This window comes from Besnoitia besnoiti, chromosome X, assembly GCF_002563875.1.
Source record: "Besnoitia besnoiti strain Bb-Ger1 chromosome X, whole genome shotgun sequence".
In the NCBI taxonomy this organism is placed as follows: Eukaryota; Apicomplexa; class Conoidasida; order Eucoccidiorida; family Sarcocystidae; genus Besnoitia; species Besnoitia besnoiti.
The window spans coordinates 1,106,372-1,131,405 of NC_042365.1; the positions used below are offsets into that span (position 1 = coordinate 1,106,372).

The window sequence follows — 25,034 nt, forward strand, 5'->3', positions numbered from 1 at the left end:
ACCTGTCCGACGTGTATTGGGTGCGTTTTTGACTGGTGGAAATCTCCCATTTGTAGATCGCGTTGTTTCTGTTGCATGTAGGGCAACCAATCCTCCTTTCAGTTAATGCTTCTTCCTACGGTCTAGCGACAGGTACTATTGTTCTCTGCGACAGTCGTTTGCCGATTTCCGTGTACCATGTTCGTCTCCGGTGCGGGCCGCTGGTAACGCGAGGCTCGGATTCGACAGCGCCTCGCGATTTCCGACGTGTTGCGACCCTCCATGCGTGGCGACCGGCATCGAGCTAGCTCCACTGCATATTTCTACGCCAGCAGGGTGCCCCTTCATTTTGCGGTCAGCCAAAAGTGTACCACAGTATCGAGTGCTTCCGTAGAGGCAGTACACACGGTGAACAACGCTTCCCGTACATCATGACGGATGTGAGCCCCGAACTCGCGAAGGTGGAGGAGACACGGAAGAATGTAGAGAAGGAACTGAGAGAGATTCGAGAGGTGGAGAACCGCATTCGAGACTTGCAGCTGGAGCAGTCGGAACAGAAAAAGGAAGATGACGAGGGCAATATACGAAATAGTGTCGTGAGTCACGCAAAACTCCTTGCCGATGCTCTAAATCTTTACGCAGGCGGCGAGGTCAGCTTCGACCAAGATTTGGTCGCAGAGACGTTTAGGGATTCCGAGCAGCCTATCCAGAACAAAGCGACGTCAATCCTTTTTCGATGGCTGGAAAAGACTGATGAAAGCTCAGACGAAAACGTGAAGCATCAAAACTTGAACACGCTGAGAGCTACCTTGGCTGTCATGAGCGGCCTGCGGAAGCATAAGTGGGTGGAGCTTGTGATGCTTCGGAAACGAATTCGTGAATCTTTTCCCTCCAGAGATAATGGTGAAGAAGAGCCGGTTGAGAAGCGGAATCGGCGACTGAAGCATGTGGATGATTTCCTCGTCATCCTGGAGCGACTACGGCGTCTCCATTGGAAGGAAATTGAGTACCTGGACGACTTTGGCCTCCACTTGCATCGCGGTGCCTTTCCAGATGACGACGACCTGCAGACCTACTTGTACTCTTCATTGCTCGACCGTGTACAAACGTACAGCGGCCGGTACGGGTTCCACAATCGAAGTATTTCAACTCTGGATCAAATACGGCGGTATTACATGGATTTGCGAGCGACTTCCCACATGGAAACGAACGCAGTGCTTTGGGAGGACGTGAGGCTGGCGCTCTCAGCGTACGATGAATACAAAGTCCTCTCATATGCGGATGACTTGGAGAAAGGCGTTGCGGCTGGCCTGTGGCCTCAGCTTGCGGTACCGCTTTTCCTCTACTAGAACGCAGGCAGGGAGCGAGGAATATGCCAGTTCTTTATGCGTGCGCGGCCGCACATGGTACGCAATATTGTCCCAGCCTGCCCGACTTACGCTTCCGGTGATGCCGGCCGGAGCGCCACCCAGATGGTTACACAGGTGGTTACTTATCATACTTGCAGCTGCGTGTCCTTCTCCGAAATGGATTGTTCGTGTGCACCCTTATTCGGATGTGATGACTGGCCCGGAGTGAATATCGGAGGAATACAAGATTGGCATTATTTCCCTTCGCGAACTCTTGCAGATGCGTAGCAACAGCAGCGCCGTTTCGGCCGGGACATACTTTCCCCGTACCTCTTGAAGGTCCGCTGCCCCATTGTGCTTTGCTGCGGTGGGTATGGCTAGCGCACCCCCGTACACGCGCTCTCAGTTTCATCCACGTTACGGTAGTTTGTATTCCTTAACGAACACCACTACGGAACTCTTAGCTCGCGGTCCAGCGGGATGAAGGTGTGGGTCCAGTTCCACGCCTACACTTAGTGCCCGGACGACAGCCGAATGAACTGGCCTACGTTGCCTAGAGTATGCACTACCAGAGTTTCCACAAGGTATGAGTCCACATACTCACTTGATACCACGCATGGTTTTAAGTGAGTAACCTTAGACAAGGCCCGAATCGCTCAAGTAGGTGGAGAACTGAACCCATAGAACTGTCCCGTTAACGCTGACGGTAGCAAGGAGAATGGCAACTACGCTCTCTCCGTTTCGGGAATCCGAAGCCCGTGCGATCATTCGGCTTTTCGACGGGAGGGACACTCCTGATCCCGTGCGCGAGCATCTCCGTGAACTCTTTTACGTCAGTCAAACGCGCTTCTTTGTTAGTCCTCCCTCTGGTGCATATTTACATGAGCTCACGTACAGATATTGAGCTCTGCTGTTATACACCAGATGTGCGGTGGTTCTCGGTCGCCCTCAGTCGCGCACAGCCGCGTCCTCAAGCAGTATAATGAGTGGGTTGGTAGAGGTTTTCTGACACACTGTCGAAGCGGACGCACCGGAAGCCTTCCTGGCCGTTCCCACGCACGAAACGGAGAGATACGCCACGCGGAGACTGCCGTTTGGGCGGCAGTCTCTCGGGAGCAACACTCCGATATATACCACCGTTTAGCCGAGTAAACGGTGCTTGGAGAGGGAGGGAAACACAGTGTGTCAAGACCAATGCACAGACCGTCTAGGGCGATATCTCCAGATCGCGGCACTGGCCTATTGACTAGCCAGCTGCGTCCCACACGGTGTGTGCGCCCCCGATATACTCGGGACGGTCCACCCTTTTCTGTGGCTGCTCAGCGGAGAGTGCAGTCCACTGAAGCCGTCGGCGTGGATCACTTCCCCGCGGTTTCGCGGGCAGTTTTTCTTCAGTCGCGTGTCGAGATTTACTGGCTGCGCAGGACTGGCTCCAGCTGCGTGATTTATTTGTACTCTCAACTCCTGGCATCACCTTGACGCTGGTGGTGCCTCCAGAGAGAAACACCTGCGCAACCGCAGTTTCGCAGCGGCAATTTCACAGGAGCTACAGACTCGGCCTCCTCGTCAACTGCATGAGACACGGCGGTGGCGGTTACTACTGGCATCCGCAGCCTGTTATGTGGCTCTCTCTCATTGCGTAGCGGTTGTGCTGCGCGATCGTTCGCACTGTGTATTAAGAACAACGGTTTGACTCCAGTCAACATCCTTGATCAAGTTGCACATCATTTATTCATGTGCAGGCGGTTCCAGTACAGAATACCATAGGCTAGCAAACGCAATCTTTGTGGCTCCGTAATGACGGACGCATCAGGGGAGTTGGCGAAGGTGGAGCGGCGAAGAAGGAAGGTGGAGGAAGAATTGGATAGTATCAGGAGGATAGAAGACAGCATCAGAGAGAGGCAGATACGTTACCTGGAGGGCCGTGAAACACCCGACGTAGAGACGCGAATGGACGAAGTTGCATTGAACCGTGGCCGGATTTTGACGGATGCACTGAGTCTATTTGGGGGAACTAAAGTGAATTTTGAACAGAGCAAGGTCGCGCGTATATTTAAGCGCTCTGAAAAAGTCATCACAAAGGACGCCATCGGCATCCTCTTCAAGTGGTTAGACAACGCGGACGAAGCAGCAGCAGTGAGCTCGAGGAGCGCGAACCTGAACACGATCTTGGGTACGCTGGCTGTCATGAGCGGGCTCCGGAAGCATAAGTGGGTTGAATTAGCGGAGCTTGGACAGCAAGTTTATGAATCCACACCTCGAAGAAGAGAGCGGGATGAAGATATTCCAGTTGAAGAACGAAACAAGTTCCTCAAACTCGTCGACGACTACCTGGTCATCCTCGAGAGACTGCGGCGACTTCACTGGAAGGAAGTCGAATACCTCGACGACTTCGGGCTCCAGTTGCAAAATGGCAGTTTTCCCGACACTGATGAGCTGCAAGATTACATGTACACCGTTCTGCTTGACCGCGTTAAAACATTCGCGGGTCGGTACGGATTCCACAACAGAAGTATCACGCTGCTCGACCAGTATCGGCGCTACTATGTCGACTTCAGGGCCTCACCTCACAAGTGGGACACCACGGATGCCTGGGAGCGGCTGAAGACGTCGACGTCCGAATATGACAACTATAAGGCGTTCCTCTTCACGGAGGAGCTGGACAAAGGAGTGACTGCGGGAATGTGGCCGAGTCATGCGATTGCATTGTTTCTGTACTGAGGAGTCGAAAATGACATGGGGAGGTGTACGGGCGGCTGCCCGCTCACCTTCTTTCCGCCGCGTGTGGTATTTTGTTTCATCTGAGCTGCGCCGTGGGCTACTACTAGGGTCCTTCATATTACGGAGTGAATCGCAACCTCTTCCGTTGACCCGTGTGTGACCGAGACAATACTTCGTACCATCTCTATCCAACCGTCTACCTATTTATGTACATACAATCAGAGTAGAATCCGCGATGGCGACGTTGCGTGAAGATTGGTCCGCCCACTTGCAGAGCGCTTTCGTATGTGAGCATGACCGGAAGAGGCCTAGAAGTTGTAGTGGTTCGACTACAAAGCAGCGCGGGGAGGAAATTTAGTTCGCGCGGCAAAGCGTATGTATTGTCACTGTGCAGTTCTACGATGGAGATGAGCCCCTTGCACGCAGCTTTGTGGAAGCTCACCGCCGCGCGATGGGATACGTATGTTGACTGAGCGTTACAGCCACCCGATTCCGGGAGCGTACATATCAGGCTTCTTTTGTCGAAAAACATTGGTGTTGAAAGCTGATTTCATACCTTGCATGCGTGCCGCAGCACGCGAACGCTGCGCGCGCCTGACCTGCTTCAATTACTGGGCGTGTCGCCCCAGAATTCGTCACTATACAAATGTAAACTACTTCAGAAGGCGACATGAAAGAACGGGAGGGCCATGCGGCGTACTGAAGTGTGGAGTGGCACGCTCAACGCATCTCGGAGGTGCGTTTCGCTGCTCTGTGGCTACAGGCGAGGTAGCGCATACCATCTGTCCGGACCGGCGGGTTTCTGGTGAACCTTCAAGCGTTTTTGCACTGGGCGGATGCAGGTGCCTTGCGTATCGCCGGTGTACCGAAACTTCTCAAAAGCAGGAGTGACTTCCCCCGATCTCCCTAGCCACCTTCGGATAAACGCAGAAGCACCTGGTGCGCCCAGACTGTTTGATGCCCGAATGAGCATGTAGGGAAAGCCACTACATAGAGGTGATGCTGTGGAGTACGCAGAAGTGCGGGCTGTCTTCATAGGAGAACATCGTTTTACGAACGCATCGTGTGATTGGGTTCATCCCGGAGAGAAGACCAAAGAATCTGATCCGGATGTCAGGCCCTCACACTTCACATGTACTGCAGTGCGGACACACCCTCCAGCCGAAGCTGCATTGTCTCTGTATTCCAGTGTACGAGAACGAAGAAGTCATATCTATTGTTGTTTGCCGTGGTCTATTGGACACGTAGCTGAGGCCAAAACTCCACCTTCCGAGTCTACAGACGAGAGACTCTCACGTGCGCCACTCCGCCTGGAGCCGCGGTGTGAGTGAGCACACCGCGGCTGCTGGCGAACGCGTTTCTATGAAACTCTAGATGAAAGTGAAATGCCCTTTTCTCCCTCGCACCTACCGTCATTAGCCCCCTTCCTGCACAGATTCAGGCAAACTTCTCGTGCGCGGGGTACATTTTACCAGCGGCGGCTGAGTTGTGGCTCATTCGTGAATTACAAGGCAGACCGCCGTCTTTTTGCGACGAAATGGCAACGTGGAACAGGGAAACAACCGGCGAAAACTGAAAGCCACTCTTATTAGTGATAGCCGGCAACTGGTTCTGCTCCGTCTGGCGTTCAGCGGATTTCGAGTACCTGGAAACGTAGTGCGTGGCAAAAAACCCTTCAACATTCTGCGTGTGTGTCTCGGAAAGCCACGTTCCCCCCAGGCTTCACTCAATGCTGAAATAGGCAGAGGACTGGTGGTTTCCTCTGCTTTTGGCTCGCCACTTCTCTGTCCCGCCCGAGCCTGTTGATGGCTTTTCTGATTCACGCGTATCCGCGGTTCCCTGTTGCTTTACCTGTCAACTCTCCTTCGATTCTCCTAGGGCTCGTCGTCCAACTTCCGTCTCCTTGTTGCTAAAACGTAAGATGCCGATCGCTTCAAACGGCCATTCAATAAGCTTGCGGGTTTTCGAGACAACCATTCTTCAGAGAACTTCTCCCGGGGAGACCCAACCTCGCGCCGTGGTGTGACTAGCGATTGTGTTCCGCTTTCATGCGATCTCGTCAGGCCCCGCTGTCGCTGACCGCATTCGTCTTCGTCCTGTCTTCGGGTTTTGTGCAGTTTCCTCGTGTTAAACAGTAACACACTCGCTGCGGCGCGGCCTAGGTGTCTTAGCTCACGCTGTCAAGTTGGCTTGTGTTACCTGTGTTCCTCGCTCTTCTCAGGGTTGCACGAAAAATGGCGTCTGTGATGCACCCCGGCGAAAGACTTCGCCGCCTCATGCAGAGCGGCTGCGTGATGCTCCCTGGCGCACACGACGGCATGACAGCGCGGCTTGCATGCGAGGCAGGTTTCAAGGGACTCTATGTCTCTGGAGCGGCATTGAGCGCGACTCAGGGAGTGCCAGACATTGGCCTTCTCAGCCTCGAGGACTTCACGCGCGCCATCGCCCAAGCAGCGGCTGTCACAAATCTCCCCATTCTCGCCGGTGAGACAGGGTCTCTGCCTATCGTCCTCGCGATATCTTCAGCGAGACTCTCCGTCGACCGAGGGAGTAGATTGTGTGCCTCTGGTTTCCCTGTTCATCCTGAGGACTGCATCCACTTGTCGTCGAGTCTCATACATACATGTATGCATACAAATGCTTGTTGGTCCTCAGTGTCCGCGGATCTTGCTGTCTGCGGGTTCCTGCGAGCAAGCGTGCCTGTCGATATGTCGTTACTTCGCATGTTTCTCCAGGCGATCCTTACGTCGTAGCTGGCCTCGGGTGATTCGAGAAGCCTCCTTCCATCTCTGGGTCTCCGTGCGTTTTGCTGGCCGCAGTTGACAGCGCTGCACATTATTCGCGTGCGGATCTTATTTTCTTTCTTGCCTGGTTTCCGCCGGTCAACGCGACGCTCTTCGTAGTTCCTCGTGTCCAGCCTTCTCGTCTGTCGCAGCGTCTTGTACCGCAGTGTTAGGTGCGCTCTTCTCCTCGTTCTGTTTGTGTTCCCCTCTCTCCTTCCTTCTTCACTCCCCTGCTTTGTTTCGCGTCGCTTCCTGTCTCCGTGTCCGCCCCATCTCTCAGTGTTGCTCTGCGTGTCTTTCTGGTGCTTGCTTTCCACGTGCGTCTGCAGAGCGTTGAGTATCTCCTGCGTTTGCTTGTGCGCCTCTGCCTTGGATACTCGTCTTCAACGTTCACCCTCTTGTGGTGGAGGGCGCCCGGCCTAGGTTTCCTTCTCGGCTTTTCTCGCGTTTGTTTTCTTATTTTTGCGCTCTGCTGGGTTTTCACGTTCCCCTGTTGTACTTGGGGTGTTGTTCTGTCTCGGACGTAGACGCGGATACGGGTTTCGGCGGGACAGAGATGGTCAGGCGGACAGTTTTCGAATACAACCGCGCCGGTGCCGCGGGATTGCACATCGAGGACCAGGAGTTCCCGAAAAAGTGCGGGCATTTGGACGGGAAGTCCTTGATTCCTCTCGACGCCATGGAGGAAAAAATCAGAGCGGCCGCGGCCGCTGCACAAGAGTGCGCAGACGGCTCCTTCATCATCTGCGCGCGCACAGACGCCCGCGGCGTTGAAAGTAGGTGAAGCAGAGAAAATATAACGTGTAGGATTTAGTGTGGGTGAGCATTTTTCTCGCGTGAACCGAACAAAGTCGAGCAGAGGAAAGACGGCAAGGGAGGGGGGCTGGCGTTGAGGCTGCAAGCCGGTCTCAAAGACTTACCCTTTGCAGGGACTCTGACGGGACAGGGAGTGGAAGGAGCAGCGATGCGTGAGAGGGTGAGAGTGGAGCGGAAGACTGCCACTGGATTGGTTCGATAAAAAGAGGCATTACATGGAACGCGGCGCCCCCCTACAGTGCTTTTCTATTCGCGAAGAAAGGCGAGAATTTGGCTGAGCATTGTGGAATCAGTGTATGCTGAGGAATACACCAGGAAGGGAGACTGACAAACGAGAAAGCAAAAACGAAGAAAGCCTAGCAAATGAGAGCGAAGACGGCCATACCTACACGGCAGCTCAAGGAACTCCGGTTTCGGCCAAAACTCTAAACCCAACCATGATAGCGGCGGGCGTTTCCGGACTTTTAGCAGTCTCTGAGGCGCACAAGGGCGATCGGGGCTTCTCTGCGTCGCCTTCTTTGCCGCCTGCCCTCGCCGTAGCCGAGTGTGCAGAAGGGACGTGCGGTCGCTAAGTGTCGTGGAACTTTGTTTTCGCATGGTGTGTGCCTTGGCTTCGCGCGCCTCAGGCATTGACGCGGCAGTAGAACGCGCAGTTCGCTACGCGCAAGCTGGAGCGGACATGATCTTCCCTGAGGGACTTCAGACAGAAGTGAGCCAAGAAGCGCGGCCTTCGAAATCGCTCGTAAACCAAGAAAGGCATTCACTCAAGAGAAAAAGCGTTTCGCACAGTTGAGCAAGGAACCATGCACTTCTCGATGCACGTCGTGGCCTCCCCCTTCCTATGTATACGTATGCATATACATAAATATATATATATATATATATATATATTTGCATGCAGGCTGAGACAGAAATAGAGTTGAGGCGCCGCGCAAGCGACGAGAGATGATGGCATTTCCGCGATTTCTAGCGCGTTCTCCTAGGCCTCCACTTCTATATATGTATATATCGGTACATATAACTAGCTGAATATACAAGAATGTGTTTACATGCCTGGCAAAGCCCAGCATGTTGCTTAGTCTTTCGTTTTAAGAGAGCGTCCTTTGCCTCGTGCGCTCGCCGGTTTCCGCCTTGTGCCGTGCTTTGGAGCGAAAGGCGCCCGGCTGTATGACTTTGTTGGCACGATGCGCATGTGCCTGTGCGGCATGCACATGCTTCTCGCCCTCGTCGCGGATTTTGCGTCGTGTGTTATCCTTCGGGTTGCCGCAGGCTGAGTTTCAGGCGTTTGCGCATGCGCTGGCAGTTCTGCCAGGCAAAGCGCCTTTCGGCGGGCCTTACCTGCTGGCGAACATGACCGAGTTCGGTAGGACGCCGCTCACCCTTCTGACCACCTTCGAGCGCCTTGGATACCACGCGGTCATCTACCCCGTGTCTCCCCTTCGAGTTGCGATGAAAGGCATCAAAGTACGGTCCAAAGTCCCGCAGAGGTGGTTGCTGCATGGCGACGCCAGGCGCGAGACAAGCATACATGCACAGTTGCATACACTAGGCGCGTCCATCACTACACACGTAAATGAATATATATAGCTGTATGCTGGTTTACACGCCGATATACACGCATGCTTAAACATATATTTCTCTCTGGTACCGTGGTGACAGGCATCCATCTGTGAATACACCTGGTGAGGTTGCGCCCGGGGCCATCTGCCTCACGCGAGGCTGCACGCCGCTTGTTCGTCTCGATGCTCGCGACTTCGTGTCTATGTGTATATTCGTGCGGAACTGTTGCAAGCGAATCGGCGGATTCGCCGAGTTGATGCTCCCTCGGTAAAACTTTCAAAAATGCGCATGCACGTGCGAAAACAGCACTTGATGTTGTCATGCTAGCGTGTGATTTCTTGCCAGGAGATGCTTGTTGATCTGCGGAAGAACGGCTCTGTAGAGAACAGCATAGATAAAATGTATACGCGGCAGGTGAGCGTCATGCACTTGTAACGAGAAGATGCGGTCTGTTTCAGTTTTGTGCCCTAATGTGTTAGAGAACGGGTTATTACGCTATCCCATCTCCGCTGCGTGAGTGTGCTGCTCGTATCATGCAGTCCCCTACTCGGTTCCTCCTTTTCTTAATCTGTTATCTCTGCGACTCCACCGTTCCGCATTGCTTCGCTGATTCAGCTGCCCTTCCAAGCGAATTTCGCTCTCTTTTTTCTCGTCGCTGTTTCCCTCTAGTCTCCATTTGGAGCGCATGCCCCGTGTTTCCTCGCCGGCTCGACGTGTATGTCTCTGCGCTCCGCGCCTCCACGTCTTTCCTTCTCTACAGAGAGTCGCTTCTTGCCTTGCCTTTTCTGCTCGCTCACAGGAACTCTACAAGACTTTGAAGTACACTCCCGCTGAACTGTGGCAGTTTCCATCGCCGAGTTCAGCGAACGAGGAAAACTGAGTTGCTGAGGCGACCTGCAAACCTCTGAAAACCTCATTCGCGTGCGCCTTCTCGTGAGGTGTAACGCGGCATAACACTGAGAACTGAGCGGCTGCGGCGGGCTGGGCGAGCAGGCTGGCTGCAGTGCGATCGGGTCTCATCCCAAAGAAACTTTGTGACAAACCTAAACTCGAGTTTGATTCGCAGTTCACAGCGAATTGACACTGGTGCCCGGCGTTTGCACCATTTCCAGATGTGGTCAGAGTGTGGACGGTGTTGAAGCACACGATGCATGCGCTTGGCGAGGAGATAAAAGTGCGCGCTAGAAAGGAAACTGGAGTCAGCAGCAAATGTGTGGGAGGCCGCGGGTTCATCTCGACTTACGCGTCGCTCCCGATAAAATGCGTGCAAGGTTAAGTATATCCCCATCTGCATATATTTGGTGGTATGAGGATTTTTCAAACACTTCTGGTCGATGGCGGACTTTGAATGGGAGTTCAGAAACTGCACTATTCTGCGCAGGAGGCTTGCTGGAGATAACCATGTGCGAGCAGCCTTAACTGACTCATATATATATATATATATATACTATATGGACTATATGCGGACTCAGCAAACAATATGTATGCAGACAGCGAGAGAATATGACACCACTGGCATCTATATATTATTAGTCACTCGCGTGGGGTGTGCGATTCTCTGCTTCGCGTGATAACATGGTTAATCCATATATATATTCAAATGCATGGAGCCGTGTCGGCTGTCGAATCCATCAGGCCGCGCGAGGACATCCCCTCTTCTCGGTTTCCGACAGTTAGAATTTCTGACTTGATAAGCTTGGATGCATACACAAGCACGCAGAGTGGGTCCAGAGGTATAGGATGCATACATGTTGGTATTTATGTACGTATATATATATATATATATATATATATATATATATATATATATATATATATATATATATATATATGCACGCTCAAACTAGGATGCCAGACAGTTGCTTGTCTACTCCGCAGCCGCAGGCAGGTTGTGTCTCTGTCCGGCCGACAGTGGCAGACGCTCGCGCCGAAAACAACACCTGACAAACGGCTCGCCGCGGCTTCGCTCGCAAACTACGCCTACTCTAATCCAAACGAAACTGCTCACCACGAAGACAGACTCCGCAGGAGCCTACGCGTACGTCGACTGCCGCAACAAACAGAACTCAGAAGCGCGTAACCGCGCTTGCATTCGCCCCAGAGGCCACACAAAAAACTTCCTACTACCTGGAACACATACATGCATACACATGTGTCTACACATGTATATGCATGTAGTGTTGCGAGAGGATGTAGCGGTGCATACCAGGGCACATCGCTGCAGACATATTCATGATAAAGGCGTATAATTCCTTTCTTCAGACTCCGGTTCTTTCCGCCGTTTCCTCGACACTGAAAGGCGCGATGAACACCCAACCGTACAGGCACGTCAGTTCCAAACAACCGACAGGCGGCGGTCTCCTCTTCCCTCTCTTTTTCACCCTGTTCTTCAAGATTTTTCATCTCTCGGAGGCCATCCTTCCCCTTTCCTGGCTCAGCCTCCACCGCAGCTCATCACGCACGCCGAGGCGCTGTTCGTTGGTTCCTGTCTTCTTTTCCACATTTTCCGTTTCTTCGCGCTACATGAGCAGCTGAACGTCCACAGGAATGTCTGCAAACACGTGGAGCTTCCACGGTCTCGCGTGCGCTTCCTCTCGTCGCCGCCCCTCCTGGCGATGCAGATGATGAATCGCCGCATCCCGGCTGTGGGTGTGCGTCGCCGCACCAGATTCGCCTTTTTCTCCATTGAGCGTGGAAATGAAAATCACGTAGGGCGTCAGAGGGTCGTGGAGCTCGACTAGACTCACATTGACGACGCCCTGCAGAGAAAAAGCGAGAAAAAAAGCTATAGGAACACTGACTGAAAAAACTGGGACTTTAGACTCTATCTTGCTGGCTAAATATCCTTTTTCTTCGAAACACACTTCCCTTCTCGCCGTTAGCATGATCTCAAAGCACAGACGTCCAAGACAGGCGTCGTTCTCTGCAATCTTAAACCCGTCTTATGTGTCCTCTTTGCCCCGAATCTCCTTTCTGTGCCGCCTTCCTCCTCTGCTTAAAACTCTCAATGAGTAAATCCTAAGCACATATTTTCGCGCAGTCAACATGCATTCTGCTTGCTCTTTCTGCGTTCTTCTCCTCTCCACGCGCACGCTCGATGCCCACCCAGTGGAAATCCTCATCTTTCAAGTTTCGGGCGATTCCCGCCATGCGCCTCTATCTTCTCCCTGCCTCTCCCACGAGGAGAAATGCTTAAAATGCTCAGCGCATCTGTTGCACGGGTGCTTCCGCGTTTCCTCGTCTTCACTCTCTTTTTATGCCTCCCGACTGCAGCGCTTCTCAGCCCGCTTCGATGCCTCCCTTCTTCTTTCCTTCATCACCTGTACGAGTCGATGTGTCTCTCTCGCTCACTTTTCCTCTTCGCGCGTACCTGTCTGTGGAAGAGATCCTGCGCCGCGGAGGAGGCGGTGTGTCCGTCCTCACTCAGCCCGCCGTCCAAGTCGCTGCGAATGATGAACTGAAGCTTCTTCTGGGCCTTCTTCTCGTCGCGGCCTCTCTCTCCCTCCCGCGAGCTCTCCTCGGCAAACTCCGTGTAGCGATACACAGTCAGCGAGGGGAACGCATCGCCCGGCTCCGGCGGCGAAGTCAGCTGCAGGCGTAGCGAGACCTGCAAAACAGAAAAAAAGCACTCAAATGTTTTCACTGTTTCTCGTCCTGCCGCGGCGCAGCCTTCCCGGTTCCCCCAGAAACGCACAGTTCGGCACGCAGATCAATCCGCACATGGACATACACACACAAGAGAGAGGAGAGATAGAGAGAGCTCGGTGCCGGCTGAGCGTCTGGCTCGCGTGTCTCCGTACGAAGGGCATCTACGTGACAGCGCCCCTTCCTCCACGCTTCTCCACACAAGTCCACACACGTAGACATACATATACATACCTACATACACAGCTACGCACATACGCGTGCACATAAACACGTCTGCATATGTAGCTGTGCAGCATTTTTGGTTGGCCTTGGATCAGAGCGCCGTTGTGTCGCGTCGCGTCTCACCAGCGCGGGCCTTTGGACCTGAATGGCGACTCGAGACCAGACTTGGTGCGTGCACTTTCGTCCGTCGATGACGCGGTAAAAGAGCGAGGCAGGCGGCGGAATTGCGTAGGGCTGCGGCAGCAGCAGCGGCACAGGCTTCTTCACATGCCCCGGGACGTGCAGAGAAAGCTGAAACGTGTCCGTGTCGTCGGGGCGAAAAGTCGACGGAATAATCGTGTAGGTCGTCGCCTCCAGGCGCGTCTTGAGCATGCAGCAACCCGCGCGGTACGGCCCCGTCGAGAGCGCCTTTCCCGTCCGCAGCAGCCGTGCCGTCGCCACGCGGTTCTTGAAGAGACGCAAATTCACAGAATGCTCCTGAAGGGAAAAAGAAAATGCCCGACCTAGACACAGAAAAAGTGAAAAAACACGATTGTGCACAGACACACATATATGGAGCGCTCTCAGGAAGTGTGGCGCAGCATGTGCAACGGACTGTCGGGATACCGACCTGCGCATTTATACATATATACATATACGTTATATATTTATACATAGATACATAGATACATACATAGATACATACATAGATACATAGATACATACATAGATACATACATAGATAGATACATAGATAGATACATAGATACATACATAGATACATACATAGATACATACATAGATAGATACATAGATAGATACATAGATAGATACATAGATAGATACATAGATAGATACATAGATAGATACATAGATAGATACATAGATAGCTAGATAGATAGATAGATAGATAGATACATACATACATACATACATACATCACATGCATATATATATATATATATATATATATTTACGTACATGGAGATGCAGAAGATCCCGTAGCGATGATTCGACGCAAAACGTACACGTATGCCCAGCTGAGAGACATGCGTCGCACTTCCGCTGCGGTTACCTGAGGCGACTCGAGGAAGAAAATCGCGTCGCAGGGCTCGGGAACCTTCAAGCGAATGTGCGGATTGGTGAAATAGCGCCAGAGGTCGTTCGAACATCCGCCAGATGTACTCGGGCCCCAGTTCCCTGAAAAACACACACAAAACAACGCCGTCGATTATAAATAAATATATGCCTTATTGCTGCAGGCATATGATCAACGCAGTGCGCTCGTCTGCACCGACACGTCTACAGTTACATATATATATATATATATATATATATATATATATATATATATATATATATATATATAGCTATATATGATCTACTCACATGGCGACCGCCTCATCGGCATCAAAAATGAGGAGATTCTGAGAGAGGCTCAGACGCACCTTTGAAGTAAACGGACTGAGCGTCTGGCGGCAGCAGCGGCGGAAGTTGAGTCAGAGACGAGTTGACATGGCCGTAGACCTTGATGGTGAAATTGAATTCGTCCTGCACACGGGGGCAAAAACAAGACACGTTTTTGCAGAAAACTAACCAGAAATTCGAAAACTGAAAAAAATAGAGGAAGGGGCACACGCGGAGGCGCACCACACGCACAAGAACCTTCGAAACGCTTTTTCCTTACCGACATGCTCAAATCACTCTTTTTTCCCTCTCGGGTCATGTTTCGATCCTGCGTCTTGCTCGCGCCCTCAGACTCCGCCGCCGAGCCCGCCACAGTCCAACGGCTCTCCCCCCCTGCCCCAGGGGGAGAACCCGCGCCTTCCGTCCCGCTGAGAATCTCGATTTTTCCTCTGCAGTTCTCGACTCTACTGCACGTTCTCACCTTTTGGGAGTACTGCGACACGACCAGAACGTACTCCGAGGCGTCGAGCAGGTTGTGACCCTCGTATCCCGGAAGCGCGGGTGGCGTTTTTTCCTCTGCGCTGTCTTTTCGCAATTCCCAAAAGACGTGAGGATGCACACGAAGCTTCACCAGCGTGCACTCGCCGTTGCTATACACGCCTTGCTTCACGGGCGGCGGCGGGCAGGTGGCGCGCTCAGAGGCTGCATGCAAGTGAATCGCAAGGTACTTGGAGGCGAGGTCTTTCTGCCGCTCTCGCACGTGCCGCGACAGCAGAATCCACAGCTCGACGGGGTGATCGCCACATCCCATCGAGGCTAAAGAACAGGGCGAAGACGGAAACGAGGCGTCCCGTCCCACATCCGCCGACGGCGACGCCGGACAGGGCCCTGGAGATGCGGTCGCCGGCGAGGTCAGGGATGGAAAGGAGAGAAACGGATACGGCGGCGCAGACGACGAGGGACAAAAGTCCTCCGGACGAGGCGCGATTCGCAGGTGAAACTGCGGATTGAACGCCACGAGGTGCGAGTCGTCAGCCAGCGAGGAATCCTCGATGAACGGCGAACGCTCCCACCTGCACCAGCACGCACGAGAGGACAAGAAGTAGTCACACAGACGAGAAACGCAAAGCAAGGGAGAGCACTCAGCGTCGCGGCGCTGAAAAAGGCTCGCGGGCCTGCGGAAGGGACTCAGCAACTACCTATCTCTCCTCGAAAGAAAACTGTCTCTATTCGTCACAAAGTCCTCCACAAACCTTTCTGGGTGGCTGACCCAATCCCATATACAAACCGAAAAAGAGCAGATGATGCACGAAAACAAAAGGTGTAGAGGGCACATGTGTCCGTCCCAAAATGAGAGACTGCCGAGACGTGCGGCGGCTCAGAGAGTGGAGGAAGTCTTACTTTGAGTGGATTTCAGCCTGGTAGGGGAAACAGCTGCCGTCCCAGCACACGTAGAGATGCGAAAACCAGCGAACGACGTCCAGCCACTCGATCCAGAAACACCCGCAGTCCGCGCGCGCCTGAGAAAGACAAAAAAAAGCACCAAAAGCAGAAAGCAAGGGAACGGAAACGGTGAAACCGACACGAAGAGCTGCACACATGAGAAGCGAAACCAGAGAGCGAGCCAAAAAAATATCTGCATCACCCCGGTCTGATTCCGCCTGCGTGTCTCCGAGAATACAGAAGGAAAGTCAACCTAACGACGCGAGCAAACGACCGCAACGAACGACGACAGAGGCGAGGACGAGGGCGACGCGAGAGAACGAGAAGGGGAAGAGAGACTGCGGATCCGATGAGGCAGAGAAAACTGACAGAACAGACACGGAGGACGCGCGGAGAAAAATACAGACAGAAGCATGCACAACTGCACGACTTTCGAGGAAGGGGGACACAGAGAGAGCAGCGAAAACGACTTACTGCCGCAACGGGATCGTATTCGAGTTGTTCTTTCATGTTTTGAGTCCAGCTGTCGGGGTCTGACGGCGAAAACCTTCCTTTCCAGCGAACGCAGCCCCACGGATTCTTCACGTACAGCAGGCGATGCCCCTCGATCTCCGCATAGCGCAGAATGCTGTAGGCGTGGCGAGCTACAATTCCTGGAAAAAGAAAACGGAAAACGGGAAAAGAGAGAAAAATACAGAAAATAGAGCCCCTTATTGAGTTCTCTCTGGTCAGATTTCTATCTGTTATGTGCGCCTTCTCATTCACCGCAATCCCTTTGACGACCTTCCACACGCTCACTCTCAACGTCACTCAGTTCTCTCTACTCCTCTCTTTTCTCTCGCGTCCTCCCCTCCGTCGTCCTTTCTGTTCGCCTCCGCTTCTCTCGCTGTGTCCGTCGTCTGTCTCTCTCACGGCTTCTTTTCGATTCTTTTCGATCTCCGCGCTTCTGTGACCTACCGCTGCTCACGGAGACGCCCTCCGGGAAGTCGAGGCCGCTGGGGGCGGCGTCGGAGACCTCGCTGGTGCCGAGGCAGGCGACGCATCTGCCGGCGGTCAGCCCGAGGTAGAGTTGCTTCCAGATTTGCGCCCATTTGGGGTCTCTCACGACCTCGTCGTCTTCGTTTTCGCGTCCGGTGATGATGGGTTTGTGCGAGGCGGGCGAGCCGGTGTGAACGTCGCTCCGGAAGGGAATCGTCTCGGGGATCCAGCCGGTGAGGTGGTATAGATCCGCGCCGGGGTTCGAACCCTGCATCGAGTAGCTGCCGCCCATGAGCTTGACGAAGGCCTTCTCAAGCAGCGTGACCCAGAGCTCGCTCTTGTTGGACGAGTGCGCCGCGAGGAGTTTGTTGTCTTTCCGGACGGGCACGAAGTCGTCGATCAAGACCTTGCGCGGCACGCCGTTGAAATACAGCCGACAGGCGTACATCCCTCGCGGGTTGAAGATCGGCGAGGAAGCCCTGCCGCGGCGGCCGCCGCCGGCCTCGCCTTCTTGGTCGCAGGGAGACGGAATGACGCCTTGGGGATAGAGCAGACCGGAGAGTACCGGGACTTTGTGCTTCCGCTCGAACTCGGAGAGGACAGCGAGTGAGGAGAGGAAGGAGCAGTCGCCGACGAAGCCCTGCCGAATCGCGCGGCTGTTTGGCAGGTCTTGGATCACCACTGGATCCTTGACGATCTCGGACAGCCGCTTCCACGCCGCGAACTTCTGCTGCTGCTTCCGACTCAGCGACATCACGCCGTCGGGGTCTGTCCACTTCCCGTCCGGACCCCACTCCTCCGCCCGCACCGCCGCGAACGGCTCTTCGCCGTCTCCAGCGAGTCCAAACGGAGACCCCAACCCGCACGCGGTCGGATCCGCCACGACGCCGGCAGGCAGCGCGCAGGGGCCTGAAGAGAGCAGCCGCACGCACACGCCGAAACGCAGCCGTCGCTCTCGCGCACGAATGAAGACACACACAACGAAACGCCGACAGCCGCGCCACACGGCGTCCTCTCGAAAAAACCGCCGCCGCACCGCCACAGAAAGGGCGGGCACAGACTCCACGCGAGAAAAAACGGCGGACACGGGGGAAAGAAGGACGTACACCATCGAGCACGGTACGAGTCGACTACGAAGCTGAACGCGGTACAGGACAGACAAAACAGACGGAAGAAAACTGCAGGCAACGGCACTGCCTAGGCACTTGGTCAGATACACCCGCAAGCATCCTCAGCCGAGTCAAACCGTAGCTGCCCGCGAGACCTTGAATTGCTGGCTCGCCAGACGCAGCCCCTCGGTTAAACCACCGGGCTTTCAGCGCACGGTGCATGAGCACGAAAACACTTTCTGCAGACACCCATCGAACGCGTAAAACGACCGACTACAACGCCCTCGAAATCCTCCCCGCCACTTGCCTCCGCCTCAAACTCTAGGCTCCACAGCTATCGAGCAACTTACCGCGTTTTCTGTGCTGGCGCGCTTTCCCGTTTGTCTCTTCGCGTCGCCTCGCCTCCTGTCCTGCACCTAGCATCGAAGACGAGGAGTCGAGCGCGGTGCCCTTGCCCTCCCGCCAGGCCTGACAGCGGTCCGCGTTGCCGTCGGTTTTTGCAAGATCTCCTGCCGCGAAGCCGCGGAACTCCCCGTTGTCTGCGACGTCTCGCTGCGTGCTGCGCACTAGCCTGTCGGGAGCCATGACCGGGAGACTGTACCCCCAACCCTGGAGCTCGTCGCGCTCCCTTGCACCTTTCTCCTCGGCGCCGCCGCCCGCCAGTCTGCGGCGGTCGCTCGCGCAGGCCTCTCTGGGGGCGCCAGAAGCGGGATTTACGAAGGAGTTGCTCAGGAGTGCCGAGGACGCCGCGGGAGAGAGCGGAGGCACGCAGGCGTGCGTGGCGACAGGACGCGAGAGCGGCGGACAGGGGAGTGCCGCGCAGGGCGGCGGCGAGTTGACATAAAAGTTCTGCCGAATGTCGCCGTCATCCTCATTCCACGGCAGCATCACATAGCGTCCGACGATGCTGGACTCGAGGAGAATCTCCGAGACCGTCAGCGAGCGATTCAGATGCGAAGGCAGCAGCTGTCGCTGCGAATACGCAAGGGGGGAGAGAGAGCAAAGCATGTCCCCATCGTCGCCGCCAGCCGCGACTTTCTTGCTGCGGCCTGCGCCGCGCCGCTTTCTGCGCGAGCCCGACGGCGACATCGACGACGACAGCCGGCGAGAGCCCGCGGCGAGGGACGCAGATGCTGCGGAGGCACCGTCCGCGGTCGAGAGAGAGCTAGACGAGGAGGAAGACGAGTTCTGCCGCGCCTCTTCTCGGTACTCCGCTGATGAAGGCGACGCAGATCCCACGCGCCGCCGCACGAGGCTCCGCGACCCGTCACCCACCCCCTGCCCTCGCTGCGCCTCCGCCGGGAGCCAAAAGGTCCCTGCGCCGTCGCTCGCGTTTTGCTGCGAGTTGACTCGCCGTTTACACGGAGAGGGTATCGCCGAAGCGGCGGCCTGGGTCGACGCGCTGTCGCCTGGGACGTAGACTTCCCGCGAAAGCCCACCAGGCGACCCAAGCGGCGCACGAGAGCTCACGTGCCCGCTTGGAGGGCCTGCGGGGGACGCGTTCTCGAGTTGCCGCGCGCCAGCGGAAGAGAGACACGAAGACGGAACCACGGGCGCAGAGATTGCTTTGACCTCCTCCGTGGTGCTTGCAGAGGTGGCTGTGGACGCGAGAAAGGACGAGGCGTACGCCTGCGTCGAGTTCTTCGGATCGGCATCATCCGCTGAGGAGATCCTGCCAGGGACGTGGGTCGTCTCCTCTCCGTCGTCTCCCCGACGCTTTCGCCTGCCTCGCGCTTCACACGCCCCGGAACCCACAGCCCCGACAGCGCTCATCGTTCCTTCTTCTTCCTGTTCGCCGTCGGCCGCGCCCGCGCGGAGGTCACCTCCTCCGTCGTCGTGCCTGGCGGACGCCGCGCATCCGCCCCTGGCTGACTTGGCGCCCGTTGAGAGGAAAGAGACATCCCTCGGATGCGCCTCCGCCCCGTCCTCCTCGCGCGCGGTCTCCTCCGCCTCGCGTTCGCGCTTTTGCCGCTCGACGGGCCTTCCTGGCGCACTGGCGTCGACCGACGCACCTCTACCGGAGTTTTCAGGCTCGTCGTCGCCCTCTCGCTCTTTCTCGCTGAGCGTCCCTTCGGCTTCGCGCCGCTTCTCGCGCAGATTCTCTTGCTCGCTGCCGCCGCCCCCCGCGAGGCTCGCGTGCCCGCGGCTGGGGCCAGCTCCGTCGGCGACCGACGGGCTCGAGAGGCGCTTCTCGTCTCCCCGCGGCGTACCCCCAACCGTTTCGGTCGCGGGCGTCGCCACGAGGGGTAGCTCCGCGGCGCCGGCGCCCGCTGCCTCGCCCCTCTCGAGGCGATCCGGCGACGCGCCGTCACCTTTCGGCGCAGTTCGCGGACGCCTCAGCTTCTGCTGAGTGGAGCATCGGCAGCCCATTGTTCTGCGAGGAGGAGGTGGAGGGGGAGGGGAAGGGGGAGAGGGAGGGGGAGGGGGAGAGGGAGGGGGTGAGGGAGGGGGAGGGGGAGAGGGAGGGAACACGGCACAACCGAGAGGAGAAGGGGGCGCGCAGAACGCAGCCGACGCCCGCGACACAGAGGCAGGTGACGAAGATGCCGGTGCAGACGCAGACGAGAACGCGGCACCGGAGGCAAACGGGGGCGAAGAGACAGGAGACGAAGGAGGCGGCGAGAATGAGAAAGCAGACGAGCGGGGAGAGCCGGACGGCTGCGACACCGCCGCTGAGGTGAAGGGCAGCTGCGGGGCAGCAGGCGGAGAGGCCGACGACGGTTGGGACGAGAACAAAGAAGACGATAACGTTGCGGGATGCCGCAACACGCGACGACGGGGGAAGGGTGGCGAAGGAGAAATGAAAGAAATCACAGCGCGAGGACTCGAAGCCGGGCTGGGAGACGAGGGCGAAGAAGACGCCGCAGGCCCTTCCACAATGGCCGGCGCCGAGGGACGGCAGCAGTCGCAACACACGACCCGACACTCAGGGCAGAGGGCGTTTTCTGCGCTTGGCTGCAGCTCCTTCACCGGATCGAGAGAACTAGAAAGCACAGAGGAATCCACCTCACAGAGGGACAAACAAGAGACGGGAGACGAAACGACTGCCGAAGAAACCGACGGCGAAGTCTCACGCTGGCAACCGACCACAGACCGCGAAGACACCTCCACAGTGCCTGATTCCCCTAGAATGCCGTCAGGCGCCGCCAGGGGCCCCAGACCGCAATCGCCTTTCGCCGTCTCTCTTGCGCTTCTGCGGCACGGAAAAAACGTATCGAGAGGGGGGTCGCGAGAAGCCCTGCGCTCCTCCCGCGTGTGCTGAGGAGTGCCTTTCCTCACTTCAGCTCTCTTCAGAGAACGAAGCCGACGTCGAGTCGCCGCGGCTGCCTCAGCAGATGCACCTGGAACAGGCTCCTCTCCGACCGCAGGACCAGCGGAGGCGGGAGAAGGAAACGAGCTATGTGACAAAGAACGCGGCACGGCTGAAGGAGAAACTGACGCCGACGCACGCAGAGGAGGAATTGGCAGAGGACCGGAAGAGGCGGGAGGAGATCCGACGGGATAAGGAAGGAAAGAGGAGGCTGAATTTATAATAGCGGACGCCCCGAGGTTTGGCTTTCGTTTGTGGCTGTTCGTCGACAGACCCGACGCAACGACGAGCGCTGCAGCCCCGCAGAAGTCGACGGGCGTCGACAGGGCGCCTGAAGGCGTCTCTCTCTGTCCCCTCGAAGCGAAATCTCTCCGCAAATCTTCGGCGAAATCAGCTTGTGCCCTGTACTCAGCAGACAGGGAACGAGTGGGTCCCCGAAACAGACGGCTTTTCGAAGGGAGGATCGCCTTTTTGTCGCCCGCGCGGGAAGGTTCCGCCGCCCGACGCGCTGGGGGCGCGACCGTCCACAGAGAGCAGCGTCGCCGAAGCGGAGAAGCCGGCGGATAGCTGGCGGCTCCGGAGGCGCAAGGCGACCGGCGGGACACGTCGTCTCCAGAGAGCTCCGGACGACAGGACGAGCACTCCGAGGACGTGGAGGAAGCAAATGGTGAGGCTTGCGACGACGAGGCGGAGGAGGAGGCAGGAGCCGACGCGGAGACAGAAGAGGCGCCTGGCGGCGAGGGCTCGCGAGCCAGAAGAGACGCAGGAGAGGGCGAGAGATCGAGGGATGCGGAGGACGGCGAATGCGAAGAGTATGAAGACGAGAGAAAGGACGAAAGCTGCAGGCGAGCGGCTGAATCTGAAGCCGCGGACCGGGACGAGGACGCAGAGAGTGAAGTCGACGCGACAGACACGTCGGAAGAGAAGGCCGGAGACGGCGGAGGGGCTGTGAGCGAAGAAGAGGCACAGTGAGGCCCGACCTTTGGCAACGGCCGTTCGACGTGCTTACTCCGACGCGACGCAGGCGACGACAGAGGAATCGCAAGAGGGGAGACAGAGAAAGAAGAAGCAACACCCTTCATAATCTAGCCCGAAACGGCGGCGACATCGGGGAGAAACCACGGATGGCGAGACACACGGGGTGAAAACGATGCGTGCGAAACGCCTCCAAGAAGGGAGGCAACTAGGGGGGCTGGGAAGAATCTGCGGCAATGCTGAGATACGGAGCGGCTGCTGACGAATTAGAGAGACTGGAACAGTATTCAAGCCTCCCATAAGATGCCAGCAAACGCCGGAACCGGATACCGCTGTTCAACAAATGTTCGCCTGAACAAGAAAATACTCGGAGGGACTGCAGTCGAGGGAGGATTGCGACCGAGGAGGCCAAAGCTCGGATAACTGAAATAAGACTGACAGCCATTTGCAACGCGGACTGGCGACAGATTCGCTGGCGATTGCCCAAGTGGGCTCAGCGACGGGTATTCCTGTTTCCCGAGACAACTTTCTTCCAAATGGAACTCAGCTCGACAGAACCAACTATTTCTTTTGCCAAGCCGCAGTGACTTTTATATTTCCCCCGGGGGAACTCGCCCTGCCTACATGCCTCATCAGTATCCCATGGCATAGGCGGGAGAGAGCAGTACGGAAACGGCGCTTGGCCGCGAAAAATTTGCTCCTTCGCCAAGCCAACGGCACTACGCCACGAAGACAGTTTTCCACCAGAAAAATACCGTGACACCACAACGTTCTGAACCGTTCACCCGCTTTCTCGGCTGAACGCCCACGTAGAACCTCAACGACTGACTCGGCCGAGGCAGCTCTCGAAATCAGCGCAAGGGACAACGACGAGTCTTCTTCTACTAGCGGCTTGGACGAGCTACCGCGCAAGAAAATGAACAAGAAGGAAAAACCAATTCAGTACGAAAAACCCCTGGGAGACGGCAAACAGCATACGCGCGCGAGAAGAAATGAACTCGGCATCCTGCAAAAATTGCGGAACAAATACTTTCTAAAAACCAGAAAGACACTCGCGAGTCCACGTCTTGTACTGGCTCCCGCCCCACCAGAGAGAAACTTTCGGAAGAGAAGCAAGAATGACGTAGGCTTCAGGACAAAACAGCAAAGTCACCGAAAACCCTGTTCCTCGTTCCTGCGTTTCTGGAACTGACGCTGCCCTGTAAAAGAAAGCGGACGAAAACGCACGGCAGACACGAGAACACGAAAGAGCACCGCTGGTCACCGGCTCTCAACGACTTCTCGCATTGCAGGGCTTCTTTTCGCGCCTTTGAACCCGCCGTCAACGCGCGCGAGCCCAATAATAGTTCCTGCACCTGCCAGCTCCTTCACCACCAGGAAACACTACCCGGTTCAAAAACATGACTCATAGTGGTACTTCTTCTTGCAATCGTGGAAGTACGGAAGAGAAAGTAGGGTGGGTACAGGCAACAAGCACAGAGACCTGTCTAATCTCAAACGGGCTTGCGGTGACTTTGTGCCGCGAATGTGAAAGGCCACGCGGCAGTGACGCATCCGAAAATGTCTAAAGAGTAAAGAGGAAGGCCGAGCCACATGAATGTAAGGGCTACGTATGTTCACTTGCATCCTTTCGAACCTGTATTTGCAGGGAATTGGCAGGGATACAGTCATTTCCGAAGTTGGTACAGCAAGGAACGAAACCTTTCTGCGTTATTCGCGTAGTCAATCGTGTTGTGGTGTTCACTTGCTGCCACTTGAGGCGAGGCCCAATCAGCATGTTCCCTCCCCAGGTAGACAATGGGTTTGTTTCAGGGTGATGCTACGTTCCACTACTAATAAGGGGTTTGCGCCGAGCGGTCACTTGTCCTTGTTCGTTGAGGGCTGACATCTGCCGCTTTTCCAAGAGCCCGTTTCAATGCCTTCCCAGCGTGGGTTGCTACCGCAACCTTCAGGAAGGGGCATACTGCGCACGTGGTCGATGACGTCACGTCGACATGACGAAAAGATGCGCCTGTGTTTTTGCAGCACTGATTTGTGATGTCGTAGCATACCATTTCCTTCCGTCTGCATGCCCTTCATGTCGCGACGGTCTTCACCTTGGTGCCTGCGTCTCATTCAACAAGTCAGTTTGACGATGAGTCGCACGGCCTCCTTCTTCAGGACAGAATCACGGTCACATTATACTTGTCCTCGAGCCGCAGTATGAGTAGCATTTGGAAGATGCGTCCACTACGATGCACAACGTACTCGCGGATACCTTGCCGCTTGTTGCTGAGTTCCCAGCTTCAGGGGCCTCTTACAAGCCAGAGCAGACATTTGCACCTCCCAGAAGAAGGACCATGTACAGGACTATGGTAGTTGCCCTGAATGAACGTCCTGTGAAAAGGTGCTCGAGACACCGTCAGAGCGATTCAACGGAAGAGTCATAGAGACCCGATTGCACCTACAACAAATAACAGGTCCGCTGGCATGGCTTCGTGCTTTATTGCATCTGCATACGCGGTGAAGGGAGCGCCCACACATGTTCTACCAGTGTCAAAGTCCAGGACGCCACTCAGCAAACAACGCACTCTTGAGACATACACCGTACCCACAAGAAGAGCCGTTTGATCAGACGCGCAGACGCTTCCTGCGACTCCGGAGTTGACAACAAACACGGGGATCAACTTCGCATGCGTGTGCTTCCATATCGGGCTCTATGGTTCATACTGCCGGTGTGGCGTTATCTTTTGGCGCGTTAGCTAGGCGATATCAT

The 25,034-nt window shown here is 55.7% G+C and overlaps 4 protein-coding genes across 4 annotated transcripts; 3 read left to right on the top strand and 1 right to left on the bottom strand.

The window, feature by feature from the left end:
- Nucleotides 1-410: 410 nt before the first annotated feature.
- BESB_017120 (uncharacterized protein) lies at nucleotides 411-1,328 on the top strand (the record flags this gene model as incomplete). Its single annotated transcript, XM_029360427.1, has 1 exon — nucleotides 411-1,328. One exon carries the CDS (start codon nucleotides 411-413, stop codon nucleotides 1,326-1,328), a length of 918 nt encoding a protein of 305 aa, XP_029216403.1.
- Nucleotides 1,329-3,125: 1,797 nt separating this feature from the next.
- BESB_017130 (uncharacterized protein) lies at nucleotides 3,126-4,049 on the top strand (the record flags this gene model as incomplete). The annotated part of the gene is made up of 1 exon (XM_029360428.1): nucleotides 3,126-4,049. The coding sequence occupies one exon, from the start codon at nucleotides 3,126-3,128 to the stop codon at nucleotides 4,047-4,049; it is 924 nt and encodes a 307-aa protein (XP_029216404.1).
- A 2,234-nt stretch (nucleotides 4,050-6,283) lies between these two features.
- BESB_017140 (carboxyvinyl-carboxyphosphonate phosphorylmutase) lies at nucleotides 6,284-10,088 on the top strand (the record flags this gene model as incomplete). Its single annotated transcript, XM_029360429.1, has 6 exons — nucleotides 6,284-6,533; nucleotides 7,360-7,608; nucleotides 8,275-8,357; nucleotides 8,918-9,112; nucleotides 9,554-9,622; nucleotides 10,008-10,088. The coding sequence occupies 6 exons, from the start codon at nucleotides 6,284-6,286 to the stop codon at nucleotides 10,086-10,088; spliced, it is 927 nt and encodes a 308-aa protein (XP_029216405.1).
- Nucleotides 10,089-11,727: 1,639 nt separating this feature from the next.
- On the bottom strand, nucleotides 11,728-22,386 carry BESB_017150 (uncharacterized protein; the record flags this gene model as incomplete). Its single annotated transcript, XM_029360430.1, has 10 exons — nucleotides 11,728-11,967; nucleotides 12,579-12,815; nucleotides 13,202-13,555; nucleotides 14,133-14,257; nucleotides 14,506-14,608; nucleotides 14,946-15,537; nucleotides 15,866-15,984; nucleotides 16,382-16,560; nucleotides 16,865-17,794; nucleotides 18,345-22,386. The coding sequence occupies 10 exons, from the start codon at nucleotides 22,384-22,386 to the stop codon at nucleotides 11,728-11,730; spliced, it is 6,921 nt and encodes a 2,306-aa protein (XP_029216406.1).
- Between the last annotated feature and the right edge of the window lie 2,648 nt (nucleotides 22,387-25,034).